General features: G+C 35.1%; 3 protein-coding genes across 7 annotated transcripts in view; 2 read left to right on the forward strand and 1 right to left on the reverse strand.

Moving 5' to 3' along the window:
* LOC138187771 (uncharacterized) overlaps positions 1-20,502 on the forward strand; it is a 266,905-nt gene that overhangs the window by 242,854 nt on the left and 3,549 nt on the right. The gene's annotated exons all lie outside the window — the stretch shown is intronic.
* Positions 1-20,502, reverse strand: part of Ror (tyrosine-protein kinase transmembrane receptor Ror) — a 349,227-nt gene that overhangs the window by 216,475 nt on the left and 112,250 nt on the right. The gene's annotated exons all lie outside the window — the stretch shown is intronic.
* Positions 1-20,502, forward strand: part of LOC138187484 (serine-rich adhesin for platelets) — a 64,732-nt gene that overhangs the window by 17,791 nt on the left and 26,439 nt on the right. For 3 of the 4 annotated variants that reach the window (XM_069128320.1, XM_069128319.1, XM_069128321.1), the window contains exon 3: positions 6,093-8,464. In XM_069128320.1, the coding sequence (XP_068984421.1) occupies positions 8,290-8,464 (175 nt within the window). In that variant the 5' untranslated portion in view covers positions 6,093-8,289. Of the gene's footprint in view, positions 1-6,092; positions 8,465-14,775; positions 16,778-20,502 lie in introns of those variants that run through there. The other variant, XM_069128322.1, reaches the window with a different exon arrangement.

The raw sequence follows: 20,502 nt of genomic DNA on the forward strand, positions 1-20,502 counted from the left end.
ATTGCTAAATTTACGTTTGGATAAAATTTCTCAGAAAGGGAGTTGTTTTTTTAAGCGAGGCAATAAAAGATCGGCACGAAACGAAATTAAAAACAGAAATAACAAGAGACCGAAATATTGAGAGTTATGCTGATAAAAATAAATACTAATTGAAACTGTGAACACAGGAAGATTCGTGAAAATAGGAAAACAAATTTTAATAATCGGCGACAGTAGAGTAACACCGCACCGGATCAGAAACAGAGCAAACAAACATATCTACTTAAACATAGCCAGGCAAAGCATGGTTCTTTGAACAAATTAACCTCGCTTCCGCTGATGTAACAATAATCATCAGACTGCAAGGCGTTTGAAAATTCCTGTTTTTTCTTTTCTAATTACGGCATCCGAGGAAATTCAAAACAATTACGGAGGAAGCACTTCCCAGTGAATTGTTTATAAATCAGTTGCGCCTGTACGTTGTCAAAGAATTGATTAGATAAATCTTGTTCTTTAATAATTTGCCTTTACTTCCTATCTGCCCTTATCCTTCTTTCCCTCTAACTATTTCCTATTCTTCTAGACACTATTGTTCTTTCATATATATTTGAGGTTAAATCGTGTGATTTAGTTTTTCATTACATTTTCATTTCACTTTTTCTCTCTTGATTTTTACCATCGCAGTGTTTATTATTTTTGTTCATTTTGGAACGTTTTCTTCTTGAGCTTGAAATATTATTTTTCATACAATCTTCTAAATTTCTTTATCTTTCTGATAAATAAATCAGTCTCATTGTTTTCATAAACAATAAAGTGGCTATTAAAGTAACTTCTGTAATTAACATTTATCGTTCTATTTTGTAAAATGATTTTGATAACACCTTTTTGTTTGAACAATATTCGTATTCTGGTTCTAACTCCTGACTCATTTTTGCTCATTCCTTTATTCTTACACGCGCATATCTGTTTGCGTCCCTTCTGCACCAGTGCCTCTTTTTTTCAAAATCTTTGACTCTTAATCCTTCTTCATTTGATCCCCTTCTCTCTTAATCCACGTGTACGTCTCTTTGAGCTCCCCTTTTCTAGGATTCCATGCCTTAATCTCTTTAGTTTCTGACCCCCGTCTCTCTAGGTTCTCGCTCCCTTCCATAGATGAAGAACACTTCTTCTAAATCCCTCTCTTTTAATTCTTGCCTATTTAGATCCTTCTCCATACTTCTCTCTGTCTCGAGTTCTCGTATCTTTTGATCCGCCCTTCTATAAGATCTCCTTTAATCTACCTTCCTATATCTTTTGTTGACTTCTTCTCTTTTCAACCCTTGAAATCTGTTTTTACTAAAGCTCTCCTTTTTGCTTCCTATTTTTTCACATTTTGTCCTCATCATTGTAATTGTATCTGTTTGCTCTTGGTATTTGGTATTTGTTGGAGTTCTATTTTTGAATCTGTGGTTTCTAAAGTTTCTACAAATTGTTGTCTTAAATATTTGCAATGTTTTTTTTTAATTTTCTTGCCATTTCTCCTTCTTCTTAGACTATTATTTTCGAGTATTCATAATCTTCTTAAATCTTTCTTTTACAAACTTTTTAAACTTTCTGTTTTAATTTTTTTTTCCATTTTCATAGTATCACATTATTCTTGACGGATATTTTTCACTTTAAGGTACGTTCTGTGCCTCATTTCTTGAATTTTTAATTTCTCATGTTCTTCATCTTTCAGATCTCTCCTCTTTAAAATCTCTTTTTTAGGCTTGCTTTTCTTTAGGTTTCTGTGACTTCATTTCACTTTCTTTTAACCTCCCTTTCTCTAGTCTTCCTCTCAACGTCCATTTTCCTTGATTCTCTCTTTTTCTCTCCGTTTGTTAAACCTCTCGCGCTTCTTCATTCAGTGTCGTTTCCTTTACGTTGCTTTGTTTCGATTACCTTCCTTTTTTCTTCCTTTCATCGTTTCAAGGTTTCTCCAACTACAATCTCTCTTTAAGATCATTTCTTCATTTCTTGGCATTTCTTTCAGCTATTCCTTTCTAATTAAGTTTCAGAAGATACATGTCTCGTTTCTACTTTTCTTCCAATATCTCAATATCTTTGTGCGCTTTTGCTATTCTTCCTTCCACGTTACTTCTTCGTTTTATACCTTATTCTTAATTTTCTATTGTCCTGAAAATTAGCCTTTCTGTTTTAACTAATTTTTGTTTTTCACGTCTCCTTTCTATTCAATTTTAAAATCTCATTGTTCTTACAATTCTCCTTTCATTGTCATTTCTACTATTCTACGATTTCTGCTTTGTTTTATTTTATCTTACTGTTATAATTTATTTTTCATACTGTGATCATTTCTTCCTTTCGCGTTCATCAGTTTCCTATTTCCTAGTCATTTCCTTCTACGTTTATCATTTTTTATTTTTTCCATATTGTCTAAATTTTCATTTCTTCAGTATCGATAAATAATCAATTAATTACTCTTTTGCCTTTAAACACTTTCCACTTCATTCTTTTTACCCTCTGCCCAACTTTTGTCTATTTTCTTTCATTTCAACCACTTCTTTCGTTTTCATTGCCCTATCCCTTTCCTCTCTGTTATTTCTTAATCTCTCATTTCCTTTGAATTAATTATTCCTTTAGCTTCAAATCTTTTCGTTTATTCGTTACTCTTATTTCTATTGCTATATCTTCCATGCACTAAGAACGTCTTTCTTTTTTAAGCTACATGCCCAGTTTCCTCATTTTCCAATCTTCCACTACTTTTCATTCATCTCTAGCTCTCGTATTATCGATTACTCGTCTATTTCTCAATCGTTTAATCATAGCAAATCCCTGCTACGTGTTTAAATCATTCCACCCGTCTAGCACTAGATAATAATATCTCTTCCTTCCAAAGCTGCTATTTTCTTACTTCCTTAATTTAATCCTCCAGTAGCTTTCATTCATAATAATCCACAATCGCTAGTATCATCAATCGCTTTTCTATCCCTTCTTTTCCACACTTCTCTATTCATTCATTCCTTTTCTCAGCACTAACCGTATCTTTTCATTTCTTCTTTTAACACCAGCAACGTCTTTTCCTTCCAATCAACTTCTCTATTCTCCTCATTCTCAAATCTATTTTCTTCTATTCTATTCTAATCTATTTTCTTCTTCTGATTTCTATCCCTTTTTTGTATTCCAATCTGTCCCTATCTCTCTTCTCTATCCCATCCATTCCTCCTGCTTTGAAGCTTCCCCTACGCCCTACACCCCTCTCACTGCTTCTTTCCTAAATCTCTCCGCCCCCCCCCCATTTTGCTCTGAATCCTCCTCCACGGAAAAGTAACGCAGCAGCCCACAAACGAGTGACACGACGATATGCACCTGTGCTTTCATGCTGTCTGCCTTTCGCGGCAGCCTCTCCCAGGCCTCTTGCTCTTTGATGTCACGTCGTCAGACTCCGTGTACTGTACACAGAGAGCACGGCCGCCGCCGTAGGAGAGGGAAAGAGCTATAGCCAAAAACGGTCTTCAAAGCATAGATTTATGTTCTACCACGGCTTTCCGCCGAGAATGTTTTCCTATTCCATGTATATCTGCAGCGAGAAGCGCGAGTGCCGCGCCTTTAAGGCCGAATCGGCCCGCCGGCGAACGCTTTAATCGACCATCCCTCGGGACAGCTCGCCAGGGAACGCTTGAAACCAAGATGAAGCTGCGGTCGACCTGGATTTTCGACCCAGCAAATTTTTCAAGCTGCTTCCCTCCCATTTTCTCTTCCGTGAATAATTCATTTTCGTGCTATTTCGCTGCTTTTTTTTCTGGAAGGGCTTCAATTTCATAGTATACGGAGAGCCCTTTGAACACACGTTTATTCGATTTGTCCTTAGCGGTGTTTTCCACGTCTCGGCATCGCGGTTGGTTAGCTCTTTGTGCCGGACACGATCTTCTTTTTTCGGCTTTTGCTTTTCTACTTGGCTGATTTTCGTTTCGCCGAAATGCTGTTTACAGCGAACTTTTTCAATCAAGTTTCTTCAACCCTTTCGCTAATACGGCCGGCTATAGTCGCTGTGCGTAAGATGCCGCGTATTGTACATACGACGAGTATTGTATCAGGTTGTCCGAAAAGTGTCTTTCTTTCGCAAACGTGTTTTTTACAATACTGCAGCTTCATATAAACGCGAAACCAAGTCTGTGAAATGTCGTGGTGTTATCAACAGAACAAAATCGATCGTACGTAATTCGGCAAAATAATATAAAATAAAAAACTGTGCGTTTATTATTTCCTCATGAAACGAAAGAAACTTCTCGGACAACCTAATACATACTCAAGCCTTTCATTAACGATAAGATGGTGTGACAAGAGGGCAGTGTATATGTTACCCTCTTTCTACAATGAAAAATTTGTTCACATGAAACGTCATTATCGCACGCAAAAAATGATTCAAAAACCGAAGTGTGTTGTCGATTATAATCGATTGATGTGAACTGTGGAACGAATCGCGATACCAGTGCCAGATTTGCCATGTTAGCCTATGTGTAACACCATGTTTCGAAAAATACCATACGCAATCCCATTATTAAAAGCTATTAGTATCATACAATTATGTTATATTATATCATATTATTTTATTCTGTAATCTTTTTGTTTCCAAATTGTAATTAAAAGTTAAGAAGTTATAAATACTCTGTTTTGAGGAAACTTGTTTTTCTTCGAAAAACACCGTCAGAACAACTCGGTTTGCAGTGAGGCGTAAACGCGGCCGCTGACGATCTTCCTCGCGCACTGTGCACTGTTTTGACGCGGCGGAAAAGCCGCCCGTAGCGAAAGGGTTAATGCTTTGAATATGATACATATATGACACGATATATGAGACAGATACGAACGTGAACAATTGGATATATGCGATACAGTCGGAGACAAAAATGAGCGAACAGATATAGGAAATAAATAGACACGATTCCACTACTAGTCCACTTATTTTTATTTTCAATTGCTTCGTTTGAAATAGTTTTATATATATGGAATGATGGCTGTAGCTGCGTTTAATACTCGTTATTTGATCTTTATCAAGCAGGACTTTTTGTTCACTCGCGAATATAAAAATGTATCTTGATTACGGATTTTATTCTGATCAGATATTACATTTAATTACAGGAGATTTTTTAATTATTTCGTTCCAAATAATATTTCTGCTATATGGTAATTATCTCTGCCTTTTTTCGTTCATTGTTTAATGTACATTAAGAAGGTTTTTGTTTGTTCGTAAATTTCACATAAAATAATGAGTTTCTCTTCCTATTTTGTCTTTTAAATTTATTATTATCATGACCTAATTCTCAAGCTCTAACTGTATTAAAAGAAGTAACAACTATTAGTTGCTACTAAACGAACCTCGAAATAAATAAGTAACCGAAATGCATAAGGAAGTGTATTCTACGGTAAAATATTCTATGGAAAGTCTTTAAGGTTCAATTTTTAAATTAGAATATTACTACAATCTGTTCTTTTAATTCTGAATCATGTATTCCGACGTTTTTTTGAAAATATCATATGAAATTGACTATGGAATTCGGATAATACCAAACGCATACAGGAAATGTGTATTATAAACAAATAATTTTCGAATTTAATTTCAATATTTCACTGATTTTGTCCCAACTAATTGCATTCAGCGGTTTATTTGAGCAAGAATTACAATTTTGATTATCCGAGCACTTTGTTCGATTTCAGTGTTCAAGCTGATTAGCCGATTGCATGTTATTTAGTTGCGTTTCGGTTGTTTCTCGTGCTCAACGCGCCGTGAAATAAACTGTTTAAATCGAAACGAGTTCCCACGCGTGTTACCACAATAATCCTGTACAATTATTTACTTACAATTAATCATCGTTAGAAACCTTGAATTATATATTTCAAATCCTACTATTTATCTACTTATCACTAATTGCTAATTTATCGTATCTAAGAAACAAATTTTTTAACTTCGAACAGATTAAAGTATCAAATACGAAACATTGAAATTTCAAAATTTCTTTCAAACGTGTTTTAAACTTATTACGTACGAAATACGTAGGTAAGTTAATCTGAATTGGATTTTTAAAAATCTATACAACATTAATAATTGTAATAAGTAATATTAATATCTTATTTTTCAGAGAAATGATCCAGTCATCAAAGGAATCTATCCAAACTGGATCTCCAAGATAACTCGAAGGATTTAATTTAACTCGGATATATCTGTAGACTTTCTGAAGATCAATTTGAAGAATCTTGTGCACAGAAGATATTTTTTAAAACCATTGCAATCACAACAGCGTTGCAACTACTCGTCGAATCATTTACAAGCAGCAAAAACAAAAGGAAGACGGAATTAACCTTATAATTAGCTTCAAATACTCGAATATTTAATTCTCAACAAGTATCGATATCATGGAAAAGAAATTTGAATATTGAAAATCTTCAACGTCTCGACGACTAACTACGTCAGAAAACCGACCTAGCGATCTCAAATATCAAATCGAACAATGCGATCTAATGTCCAACAGAAATCTTCTTCAAAATCCTCTCTAAAAAGGATTTAGAAAGAATCCGGTAACAGAAAGAGACGAAGCAAGCAGCAAATGTTTCCAAAGTTCACTGGAAACGGTTGGTCCCAAGTCCCATGGAAAACCAGCTTCGACCCTTGACAGCAACTTGTGGGGGTAGAAAAAATTCGTGCGCGATAAATTCGGATCAGTGGCGCGAATAAATCCCGGCGAATCGAAGCGAGAGGGAAACCGGAAGCGGCGGAACATCTCGGATAAAATGCCGGAGGACGCGCGAATAAATTGAAAGAAATACACAAGGACAAAAGCGGCGTGCAAGAGGAGAGGGGGGCTGGGGCGCTCGAAAACGCTGATAAACGCTTGAATAATGGGCAGGCAAATTGCGCCGGAGGAACAACGCGTGATAAACGAACGGATGATGCAAATTCTTTCGGGTTTGGCGCGGACGCGCGGCAACTCGATGGAAAGCATGCCGTTTCAGATGAAAAGGGCCTTGTCTTACGATCGAGCTGGTCGCGCGACGCTTCGATCCAACTTGCAATTTTTCCGGAATTTCTACGCCCATTTTTATGGACGTTGATTCTTGAGAACGAGGGCGTAGGTTGGATGGAATTTTCTTATTCCGGTTCATGGTTTGCAGGCCAGAGGAAGTGAAAGGTGTATGTGAAGTTGAAAATCGAATGATAGAGGAGTGGTAGGAGAGAGAGAGAGAGAGAGAGAGAGAGGGAGGGAGAGAGAGAGAGAGAGAGAAAGAGAGAGAGAGTATAATACACGTGAGAAATTTTAGAAGCGGGATAGAATTTGGGCAGAATTTAAGAGCGTGAGGTTGGTTCTGGGAAAGAGAAGAAAAAGTCTGATATGATCGAAGCGAAGATTCTGAAACAGATATTTCTGAAAAATCTGAGGAAATATGAAATCTTGAGAGATTTAGAAAAGGGAAAGTGAGAAGAACAGGCTTGAGAGAAGTTTAAGTGAGAAATTAAACAATCATTATTTAACTTGATTATTTATCTCGATGGAATTCTAACAGAGGGAAATTAAGAAATTCTGGAATTACTGACATGCAATTATTTAAGAACGTAGAAGAAGCAGGAATAAAATCTAAGACAATTTCCAAGATACAAAATGATTTCAGACATCTACAATACAATTCGAAATCGATATTAATTATATTGGTAAGAACACTGAGATAAGATGCAAGGTATCTAAGGTAGGAAGAAAATTAATAGAGAAGGAAATTAAAAGACGCGAAAGTTAATATCCCAAAAAGATTAGGGAAAGAACGATTGGAGATAGTTGGAAGGAAGAAAAATTTCGAGAGAAGCCCATAAAGAAGAAAATCTGAGGGAAGTTCAGCGCCACAAATCCAATTTAAAAGCTTCACGTAAGATTAAACGCCACTTGAACACGCCGCTTCTCTCTCTCTCTCAAGACTTTAAACTCGCTTCTTAATGGCGCAATATGTTTTAACGCGTCCACGGGCATCAAGTGAAAGTACAAACTGCATGAAATGGCTCACAGCTGATCGTAAAGCTACAAGAAGACACAAGTAAAAATCAACCAACGGAACGTCCCTCCTTGTTCCCCATAAAACATACACTTTTGCTTATTAGCATTCACTCGAAAACGACTGCGTCGAGAACAGTGAGTTTAATCCTAAAGAAGTTTAAGTTTAAAGAAAAAAAGGACATGTTACGAGTTTGTAATCGGTAGACTAAGGAACACTTAGGTGAAGTGAATTTCTTCTTCTTTTGTATTTCGCTTCTTTTTTAATTTATCGTGACTGTGACACTGTCGAATTAATGAAATGATGGCGGGTACTGGTGTCAGAGTTGGTGGCGCTGGGATGCTGAGGGCCAGGCGGAGAGACTGCAGCGTAAAACCAAACAGGAAGCTCGACCGGAAGTCCTCGAGAGGGATGATTTATGAGAACGAAGAGCTGAGGCTGAGGACTATTCATATTAACGCTGAAGTAGAGCAAGGTAAAGAGTTTATGATATTACCGGATTACTATGTTAGCATAGGTCGGAATTACTGTTCTGGGCTGTTCCTGCTCAGCAATTCTGTATCACACGTTTATAATGTATATAGCGGAATTGAAAAGGTTCTTGGAAAAAGATTCAATGAGACAAAGCTGCATTGGATGTCTCAGTTCTAGTTGTATAACATTAGCGAATATTACGTAATTACGTAATCAGCTTTAGTATTACCTAGTTTGAATTTATCATTTTGATAATTTTTAATCAACTTTCCTCTTTGTTTATTTCTGAGAGAAATATAATGGTAATTTAACTATTTGACTAAAACATGTGCTCGGTACATACGTGTTCTTCTTTTCAGAAAATTTTTCAATTATTATTTACGGGGAATATTAGATAAAAGGTGGGATATCAGACAAAAAACGCACGGTAATATCGAAGAATAAAGAGCATTCGGCAATAATTGGATATTAGATAAAGTGAAGGGTGTTCAGACAAAAGCATAGAAAAGCTGTTTTAAGCTGCTTTACTTTATGTCTTACAGAAAGTCTTGCTATATTCTCAAAATAAAAGAAACGACTATGAAACAGAGATAATGCTATATCATATTTTACAATGTTTCGGAAAAGGTTGTATACCTAAAGTTATGAAGTTAAGATACGAAAAATGAAAAATAATGTTTCATTACGAAAAAGATAAAACAAAGGACAAGAAGAATAAAAATGATATTTCTGAAAGAGGAGATAGTTTTTACTAGATCGCTAGGGAGTTTCGTAAATTAAACGTGGCGGGCCTGACTGGTTGTTTTATGCTACAAATAGACACACCATCGTCGAATCCGGTGCGAACTATTTTCGAAACTTAGCCAAACGCGCCAACTTCGTGTCCGGCCGGCAGCTGTCGCAGTTCCAGTCACTCGATCTCTCGAATTTTCCAACATATTTTCATAATTATTCGTGATAAATCTTGCAAAATCTCCAACCTATACTACCTCTAACGTACAGTATAAATTGATATTTGTACAAGGCAAAATAAAAATAAAATACTAGAAAGAGTATTGTGCTAAAAATTCGAAGATGGAAAATCGAATTTTTCTTCGTCTTCGATTCGCGAAAGAAATTTTGTTGAATTTTATCATCGTGAAGAAGAACGAAGACAAGTGAATAAATTTAAAATAGTGATTTAATGGATCTCGCTACTATTTTAAACCAATGACTGAATGATTCCGATGATGGTGAGTGTACTAATTGTTTTTATTTCTCGTGGAATTTTCTGAAGCAGTCAAATATAGAAGAATAATACCTTTGGCAGCGGTGCGGATAGAAATTTATGATATAAATTTGGTTTATCTACCAGTTTTCCGGGGAACAAACGTGCATTATGTATTATCTAAACATTTTAGGTCAAAATATATTGGTAACCAGGCTGATTATGTAAGCAGAGATAATGGTGTTTGTGGCATGAGAAAAATATTCGAGTCATAAGGAAGATTTAGATGCTACGTGTTACGTGTTTTAGAGCTCTATGAAACTTTCTGGAAAATTTGTCAGTGTGATAGTAATGAAAACATGGTCTTTCCAAATTTATTATGCCCTAAATTCTAAATAGCTCGTAAATTCTAACTATTTCAAACTCCAATAAAAATGAATATCTATAATTACTATTTTAAAAATGCCTTTGAATATTAAAGAGATAAAGTTGTTTTGTTGTATAAAAACAGGTTTTATTTAGGAAAAAGGTGAAACTAATAAAGTTACTATGATCCTCGTATTATGTCCAAAGGAAAATATAAACAAACTAATTGCAGGTTTCGACTAATGAAAATATAACAAAAAACCTTTGAAAAAATTGCATAACAAAGAATACCAAAATGATAATACTATTGGGTTGGCAACTAAGTGACTGCGGATTTTGTCATTAGGTGGTATAATATTAGAAAATGAAAAGTCAAATACAAAGTAACGAGGTTCTCTAAATGTTTAATCGCAAATGTTATAAGTTGAAGGAGCAAAGATGTATTGTAGGAAGAAGGTAGCGGGGGATGGAAGATAATTAATTTCTGAACAAATACAACATAACGATGAAACGTTTAGAACGTGTCGAATATTTTCATGCCGACGAAGAATCGCGAAAAGCCGGCTATTTTCTCAAAATTTGTTTATCCATCGAGCCAAGAAAAGCTTTGTTTTGGCAGCAATGCCCGCCCACGGCAAACGCTTGTTCTACCGAAGCTCTAGAAATCCAGATGTCGTCTCTATACCGATTCTTGAAGAGCGCCGTTCACATGAGCGGGAGAAAACGTATCTTCAAAATCAAACACAGTTATTAAACACCATGAAATGTTCATGTTGAGCAATCTTCATTACGTTATTAGAAAACTCGATAAGAAAGTAAGCATGAGTTTGGAAATATTTTCTAAAGCCTTTTTATTTGTAGAACTTTCTTTTCATACTCACGTCTAAGTGTCCAAAGAAACTCTTGAACACGATAAGTTTTGAAAGAATTTTGAAATGTTACGTACAGACAAGTTTGTCTTCTTTTATTTAAAATATTTTTTATTCTTCCATATAATATTACTCTAATTCTATTCTAATGTTTTATATATTCTAACAGTTATATATATTAAAAATAAAGATAATACGGTGCGTCTTAAACATTAATGAACTATCATTGGTTAACTATACAATAAAATAAAAAGATTTTGATAAGCTTCCAACGTTGTTGAAAGCTGAGTTTGTAATAATGAGTCAGAATTGTAAATTGGCGAAGTGGATTCAGGCCTCGAACTTTATTATCCTTTACGTTTCCTGAGAAACTGTTATTGAAATTTGTTTCACCTTTTCATATCTTAACTCGATCGTTTAACCTAGTCTTCAGCTTTGCCTAGTAAATTGATAGCTTTCCAATTCTGATAAACTCTTACTACGTACAATCAATAGGAAGTGAATATTTCGCGCAAAAATTTCTCATCGCAAATATTGAAATCTCAATTTCCGATGTATCTCAGTTTACTTCAGCATTCTTATTTCTGTCAAATTATAAATCACGTTACCTGTTAAGAAACACGAATGAGGGTAGTTCTAATTCTTTATACAAATAAATTACGAATATAGAGAAATTTCATATAAATGTATCATAATTATTGATTGTCATTCCGTCAACAGTGATAATATGCAAAATACAATTTTATGAATAACAATCAATATAAATGGAACAGATAATGCTTGCTTATAGATCCTACGGAATCGAAATACCAGGAACAAATTTTCAAAATCAATCTCTTCCAAAACAAGATTTTATTTCTTAACAGTAAAATTAATATAAAAATATTTTGTACAATATTTCCAATTAATTTTATCGCTACTAAAACACAGTGATCTAGACATGTTCATTAAAAATGTAATTAATATCGATGCAACAACAAACTTTCTTCGAAAACAAAAATTGGTTTAAAGAAAATATCTCTTTATATATATTTGCAAATTATTCTCTGCGTTACTATAGCACAGCGATTGAATCAATCTCTCAGAAAATAGAGGTTCATCTAAAAATACTTCCTAATATAGTAATTCTCTGTAATCTCTGTAGTAATCCTCTGACAAAGTTATCTACGTATTAGGTCGTCCGAAAAGTTTCTTTCGTTTCATAAGGAATCCATTTTGTTCTATCAAAATAAAGATCGCAACGTTCGACAGATAAGGTTTCATGTTTGTATAAAAATGCATCGTTGTAAAAGACGGGTCTGTAAAAGAAAGACACTTCTCGGACAACCTAATACAATTCCACCAAGAACCTCTCACCAAATAAATTCAATCAGACTTGAAACATTTGTAAAAATTATTTGATTCGAACCGAATCTCTATTGATCACTATTCCCCATAATTTCCACGCCTCTTGGTCATGGTGCTCATACTACTTCTACCTGTACGTATCTCAGAATTTCATGGGGGGCTTGTAAACTCGACAAGCGGGAGCTATACAGCCCCTTGCGTCACGCTGGATTATTTTCAGGCGTTTTTAAAACGCTTGACAGATTACATTGCAGCGTGAAGGAAACGTGCCGCGTCCTAATCAACGATTCGTCATCCTAGAGGCTGCGTATTTTCTTTCATGCGTGTGTTTTTTGCCTAGGGGGAAAAAGGCGTGTGTTGCGTCACGGTAGCTGTATCACGTTGGATGAAATCTGAGACACCGAAAAATTTATTTCTCTGTCAGTTGGTGGTTGCCACGAGGTGGGTGAACTGCTAAGACGTCGGGGTTGAAATTGAATAGGAATGTTTAAAGTTAAAGCAACGCTAGGAAGACTTGGATAGGCTATTTTAAACAATACCTTTAAAAATCGATAAAAGCTATTATTTTTAGTATTAGGTAAAATGGGAGAACTTGATGAACATGTAGAGTAACTGTTGTATTTTTGTTTTAATCACAACACGCGTTTCGAACGTTTGGAAGGTACTTAACGTTAAAAAGAGCGAATTGCGCTATTTTAAAATATATTCTAAGAAATTACCAAAAGTTATCATTTTTACTAACAGGTATCGTTGAAGAACTCGGTGGAAAAATAATACAAGTGTAGTTGTTTTTCATATGGCATGATTTATATGTAGCATTATTTGTATAACATATTTCTAAGTAGAAAAGGATACAGATTTTCGAAATCAAACGAAATGAAACGTTCGTTTAAAACGAATGTTTGAGAGTAATTGTTCCATGTACAGAGACTACTTAGGCAGATTATCTTAAAAAATGCAAAGAAGCGTAATCAAAGAACCGAGTAGAAACGCGGTGTGAACGCACCTTTTAAAAGAAAAATAGTGGGAATATGTTTTTTCGCGATAACGATGACATCTAACGTTTTAATGTTTGAGAATAAACAGAAATGTTTTTATAAAACACAAATTTATTCGTTGTCCTTGTAATTGAAATATTTCCTCACTTGTATCAGTTTTCCTCTGACTTCTTCAGCTACTCCCGAGATTCTGTATTTAAAAGACGAGTGTCTGTTTTGTGTTTTGTTTAAAATAACAGCAGATTGTACTTTTACGATTATTTTTAAGGCATGGCAAGAGCATGTTTAAAAAAAACACTAAAAAAAAGGAAAGTCTGGTTTTCTTAACGATGAGCTATTTTTGCAGCGATTAATTTAACTTGTAGTTATCGTGAGAATCGAGATATAGGAGAATTGTTTTTTAAGATCTTTTTATACAAAGATCGATGATACTTGACACGTAATTTGTATAAAGAACACTTTTTCGAAGAACTTGTCATCGCTAAAATACAGGAATTAGCGGAAAAATATATGATAGAAGATTACCGGAAATCTCTTTCCTGGAAGATTTCAATTTAATTTTATCCAAACAATAAAAGTTTCTTCGTTAACGTCATAAAATTTCCGTACGTCATCAGCAAGCATTAATTTACATTTTAAAATGCTCTTCATGTCGCTCTCAAAAACCTTATCAATCATCGACAACAAAAAATATACACGAGAAATTTGCCATTTTTAACAAGAACGTACAAGCGATGAAAAAGAGAGAAAGAAGAAACTTGAAGGAAATTTCTTCGAAAGAAAAATCATCGACGCCGTAAGAAGAAATTCGTCAGAGGGCGACATTTTACCAAAGGCCAGCCTCTAACAACTATTCCAACTCTAGGAAACTACTCTCTTGCTACCTGGAAATTTTGAGAAACAAATTTCAAGTGGCTAAAACCACCAAGAAACCACCGAAACCACCCCAAAGAAGATGGTCGAAGCGAAGACATCCTACGAAAGCTGAACATGGACAGCGTTCTTGTCGCCACGTGACGACAGGGTCTTGGTGGAAGCTCGTCTTGGCCAGTAGCTATTACAAAAGATTTAAATAGTCGCGCGCGCGACGGAGAAAGAAGGAGAGGGCTAACGGGCTTCAACAGCCATCCGCGAACTAGTTTTATCCGGAGGCTCAAAACGACAGGCATGTCTGCCTCTTTTCACCGAGACTTTCCATTTTTTCTCTGACGTGTGCCAACAGATACGTCGATTTTTCACATCAATATAGCGCGTCGTTTTATTCGAAAGTTCAATTTCCAGAGGATAGTTTGGCGAATGGATCGAATTTTAGCCAAGATTTTGTGTATCGAAGCTTACGTGCGCTGTTATCAAGTTACAGAGACATTTTGGCGAGAGTTAAAAACACTTGGACGAGGATTCAAGGAATTTTTGTTAATCGTTCGTGGAAGCTGCACGATTGTTTCCACGATGTAATTGAAAATTGAAAATCGATCAGAGAGATTAGTTAGCGGTGAAGATTGTATCGATCGAACGTTGCGCCAGTAGAAAGAAATGGAGAAATACTTCAACAAAAAAGAGAAATTAAACAGTGACTCGCAGTTAATTATTGAAAGACGCGAATTGACTGCCAGTGAAAATTTCGTGGTGATGTGTTAATGCGTTGAGACGATGCTTTTGTGAAGTTTAAGATGAATCGGAGAAATATTTTTGTGAGACGGTGATAGTGGTGATTACACTTGATCTTTGTGAACGTTATATTTCCTCTATTTACTCTGTTTTTCGTCCTCTTGCGAGATATTTATATCTCTGTTGCATTTATTTTTTAACATAAAATTGATTTACTATACAGTATGTTATATAGAATTTTTTGATCGATAATCGATAGAAAATTGATCGTTTCTTTGCTTAGAGTGACTCGCTGATTTTGAAGATATTTTTTCCTTTTTTTATTTTCTTTTGAAATTTACCTAATACACACAGAACGCAATGCAGATGAAAATAGTAATAGATGATATACACGGCTATTTTGGGGAAATTTGTATATAATCTGTATTCTGTTTGAAAGTAAAGCTGCCTCGAACGATACTTAATATCATTCAAACAAGATTCATGTGTTTTTCGAAACATTTACACTACCGGATGCAAGATTTTACTTCTGCTAAAATAATCTCGTGTAACAGCGTGTAAACACGTGATGTGATCTAATGTGATCCGAGAAATGATGTTTGGAAAGATACATATACTGATTGACGGAAATATTTCGAATCTTTCTCAGGATTATATAAGTTAAAAAGTTCTTAGTAGATTTTTCAAACCTCTTTCATAAATAATAATACGGGGAATGGTTCGTCTCTGTTGAAAGAACGAAGTTACAAGCTTTTAAACGTATAAATAGTTGACATCCATATTAATAGATTTTCTTCTGTTATTCAATTTTTATGCCATTTATTTTTTCGTCCTTCATTGAATATTATCGTCGTTTTGCTAAAAGTTCGGAGTTTCTTACGTTAATTAGTAGTAGGACTTGGCACACTTTCTCAGAAATTTTCTATCCGAGGAAATCATAGCTCGAATATTCTAAGGATTAAGCGGTCGAAGAAGGCAAACAACAACGATAAATAAAAAGATTGGGTAGCTATTAAAGGCAATAAACACAGAAGAAAATTAATTCCATCGAAGAAGAAGGATAACAAAGTTCGAAGCAAAGATAAAATAACTATTAAAAGTAATGCGAAAAATACTGTACGTAAGAGAAAGAAGAGCAACAAGTCAAAGCAATATATTACGATAATTACTAGAAACAACGAAGAAAATAAATCAAAACTATCGGAGAAACGGAACAATAACAAAAGTGAAGCCAAAAATAGGATAACTATTAAGACTAATAAAGAAGATTAAACTACGAGAATAAGAAAGAAGGAGCAGATCTTATGGATCATCAGCCGCAACAAAAATTCAATTTCCACGTAACTCTATCATCGCTTCGTAACTCCGTAAGAAAAGATGCAGACAATCATCCGGAGGAAATAAAGAAAGGAAAAAAGAGCAGGAAAAAGTGAAAAGAAGAGAAGGTGTAACATCAAAGAACACAATCGAGGGATTTAGAACAAGGACGACGAGCGTCAGAAGATAGCTCTGTTTCGACGTCGTGTACGAGATGAATGGGTTGCACGTTGATCGAGATCCATCAGAGCGAACTTGCCAACTTCTTCGCGACGAGGATAACTGACTTCGCTCGTTCTCCTCCCGAAATCAATGGTCGTGACGACGTCGTTCTTCTGGTTGTTTCGCACGGCTCGTCGAAGGGAGTTTATTTGTTGACGAAACGTTGCCTCGATTATTTAATGACTCTTCGAGAGGATAATTTGGAGGCGTTGGAATCGACGTATCTGTCGAGCGTAAATCAACGCTCGTAAATCGCTATAATTCGCCTGGTGGCCCTGGCGAACCGTTCGAACGAACGAGAAATTTGGAATGGAGAGATGGGCAAAGAGACACAATGCACAGAAGAGAAAGGGGAAGAAACAAAGGCGAAGAAAAAGGGAGTACGTGATATCTTTCTTTCGTTTTATATTACGCGAGGATAATCGTACAGCGTAATGGTTTTAGCGTTGAAAGTAGTGCTATTGCTATAATGGAAATGGCGGTAGTAGTATCATAAAGAGTTTCTATAATGAAGTTACTATTGGAATGGAATTGATGTAGAAGAGAATTTTTCTTTTGTGGAAGAAGGTACGAGCAGATATTCCTTTATTTGACTTCTCTTTATTATTTCACTGAGAATTTTTTAATAGATAAAAATAGTATTTGTCTTGATAGACGTGGAAGATATGCGTTCCTTTACTTCGTATTTCCTCGTTTACTTTGTATTTCTTCAAAGTAAAGTACAGTAGAAGCTAAATTTTAAATTAAGAGAAAAGGCAAGACAATCTTCTTAAGTTCAGAAAAGTAATCGTTGTAGATGATTCTGATCCTCTATGTTCGATAGTACTTCGTAATTACATATACGTATGTAAGTAGCTACACTTGAATGAACTCTTCAAGTGTTTCAGATCTTCTTCAAGCATGTCGTATAATTCGTTCTATCGTCAGCTTTCACAAACCTTTCACCAATTAAATATCATACCTAATTAATTTGTTACGCATTCAATCGCATTCCTAATCATATTTACGTATCCAGTTTCCTTAATTAAGTGGCAAGCAATCGCAAACACGTACTTCCAATTAACCTTTCGATAACGTCAACGTGCTCTTATCGATCTGTATGCTTTATTCCTCTGAATATTTGCCACGATACATTACAAACTATCATTCTTCTACTATCGATTAATACAATTTTCAATATACACAATTAGAATTGAATTTTTGGTAAAAAAAAAATATTTCTCTTTCCTATTGAAATATTTTTTCATGATAGTGATAATTCTTCGCATTAAATTTCTAGAAATATGTTGCGAAGTTTTCAGTATTTACCGCAAGACTAAGTTTCAACCAAATGAAATAAACATTTGCATCGTGATTCCACATCTCAGCTTCAGACTAAGCTTGAAACTTCAAACCACACTTTCCAGTAGATTTTAGTCTGTCGTAATTCCCATCCTCCCTAAGTATCTACACTTATACACACACACACACATCCATAAACTCTCGTTGTATCCTTCGCTTTATTTTTCATTTCTATTAAAAATACTCCACGAACATTTCTTTCAATGTTATTAACCATCGCGAATTTCCACCGATAATCTCAAGGCCGAGCATTTCCTCGAAATGCCAAATAACTTGGCGCGATGCACAACTAAAATGGTCGAAATTAAATTTTACTATTCCCGGGGTTTCCTCTTCTCGAGCCCTGTGCCGCGTTTATCCACAGCGAAAGGGGCCGTGCGCTCATTTCGCCCGCGGCCCAAGTGGCGAAGAAAAAAAAACGAGAAAAATAGGAGGCGCAACGCGGAAAACCGTCTGAACTAATTCGGAAAAACCGGCGAGGATACGCTTGAAACTACAAGGAACCAAAGCTTTCATGCTCGGTCTAACGGCGTCTCGCCTCGCAAAGACGTTTTATGGAAAAAGTTTTTAATATTCTCTCCTTCCATCCCTCGGATCTCTTTTCTTTTCTTTTCTTCTTTTTTTTTTTTTTTGTTCTCCTCTTTACCCTGTTACGTTGCTGGTGAACAGAAGAAGAAGAAGGAAAAAGGAAATGGAAGAAACGAAGACAGGATAATGACCACTGGGCACAGGTGGATATGATTCTCACTGATAGAATCCGCGTACACCTTGCGCCTTATTTTCTAGTCTTCTATCTACCGATGAAAGAGAGGTATCAGTCGGTCGTAAGCAGAAAAGAAATTTTCCGCTGAGAGAATGAAGAGTACAATCGAGAAAAGGAATTGGAGAGAAGAAGGGGATGAGAGAGTTTGTCAGCTCACGGGAATCATCGTTTGTTCCTCGATATTAAACTCGGCCATGCAGATTTTTACAACCCCTTTCACACGCCCTGGGATTCTTCCGCGTTGATGGATGTTTCGTGGATCCGTTTGTCTTGCTTCCTTTTCCACCGTACTTTGAATACTACGCTCCAGTGTTTGGATAGGTTGTCGTAAATTTAATATTTTTTTTTTTTTGGAGAGAGGAAACTCTTTGTTCTGTGTAATTCGGATATTCATAATGATCATCTTTTGGATTGTAAAAGTTATTCGTTTGTACAGTTTCTGGATAGAAAACGTTGTTTACTGAAACTGATGGTTGTAGTTGTATTAAATTTAGAGTCGGCTGAAGATTTAATTATAACAGTCTTTTGTTATAATTAAATAAATAGAAAATTGTATTTAATTTTTGGGGGCAGAAGCTACCTTTTTATTGCGTTTCAACAACATCCAAACGTAACTGTAAAATCCTTCTGTAGTAACGACAGACGAGAGAATTCCACGAGCGAGTCACGTTGTAATTATATTAGAGTTTTAACGTAATTATCTGCAGTAATTAACGTTATTGTAACTTATTAAGCGCAAGTACCAATAGCAGCTTCCGCTGCGCTCTAGTTTCGCCTGCATTAAGGAAAATTTATTTCAGTTTAAGGAAAGAATTACGCGATCCCCTTGAAAGCTGAATGAAGTTCTCTTTTCGAAAAAAACGCGCGGCTGAACTTTAATTTATCTGCCAATTTATTTCGAAGCAATTATTTAAATGAAATTAAAATTCTTCTTGTTTGTAAAAATCTAAAAAGCTTCTTGTTTGAGAAAAATGTTAGGACTCTTAAACTCTAGATAGACATTTTTATAATTAATTGAAGATTTTTAATTTAACTAATGTTCCTTCCTTCCTTCCTTTTCAGATAAGCAGACGTATAACAATTTTTAAAAGAACAATATTTAATTTGAAGCATCAAGATTTACAACAATTATTCTTAGTATCTTTTTTACTTAGTACTTTTCTTAGCTTTTTCTCTTGTGTTAAGTAAAAGTTTCAAATTTAAACCGATCTATTTTTTCTCTTTAGGTAGAACTCTGAAACTTTAGGAAAAATATTTCTCAAACTTAAAAACTTATTACATAGATGGGAAATAAATGATCGATTAAAACTATAGTGGCAATTGTTAATTACTCTTAATTACTTTTATATCACGACGCAGTTTTATTCATATTTACTGTTAAAAAAATTCTTCACTTAATAGAAGCACTTTCCAATATGAACAATGGTGCTCGTTTTTGTAAATCATCTTTGTTCAGCCTAGAAAAACTAGTTGAAATGAAATACGAAGTTTCTCCACCTCTAGAAAACCGTTCGTTTATTCCCACCTAATCTGCTACTCAACATTTCTACGAATATAAATTCTGACCTGGACTCGACACTGCCACAGTGTACCGAATTATTAATCTACGTAACCTAGAAACTATCTCAATAAAATGAATTTTCTTCGTTGTTTCTTTCCCTTTAAAAACACGAACAATACGTTTCTTTTATTACTCTCACACTTGACGTTGCACGTGAGCAACATAGCGTTTCAACAAGTTATTAACCAAACGACAAATGTATTCGTTCGCGATAAAAATTGTTCCAATTTTGGCGTACTACATCATTTTTACAAAAATGTGAGAAAAAATCCCACATTCTAAAATGATATCTTATCGCAAGAAGAACAAATTTTCCTGCTAAACGATCTACAAGTCCATGTTTCAAACTGAAGCACTCAAAACACAGCTTACAGAAGAACAACAGCGGAATGTTTTAATAATGGTAACAAAAGAGGTCGTGAAAAGCGTAGAAAAAAATT

This window comes from Bombus flavifrons, chromosome 15 (assembly GCF_040668555.2).
Source record: "Bombus flavifrons isolate JBK064 chromosome 15, iyBomFlav1_principal, whole genome shotgun sequence".
Taxonomy (NCBI): domain Eukaryota; kingdom Metazoa; phylum Arthropoda; class Insecta; order Hymenoptera; family Apidae; genus Bombus; species Bombus flavifrons.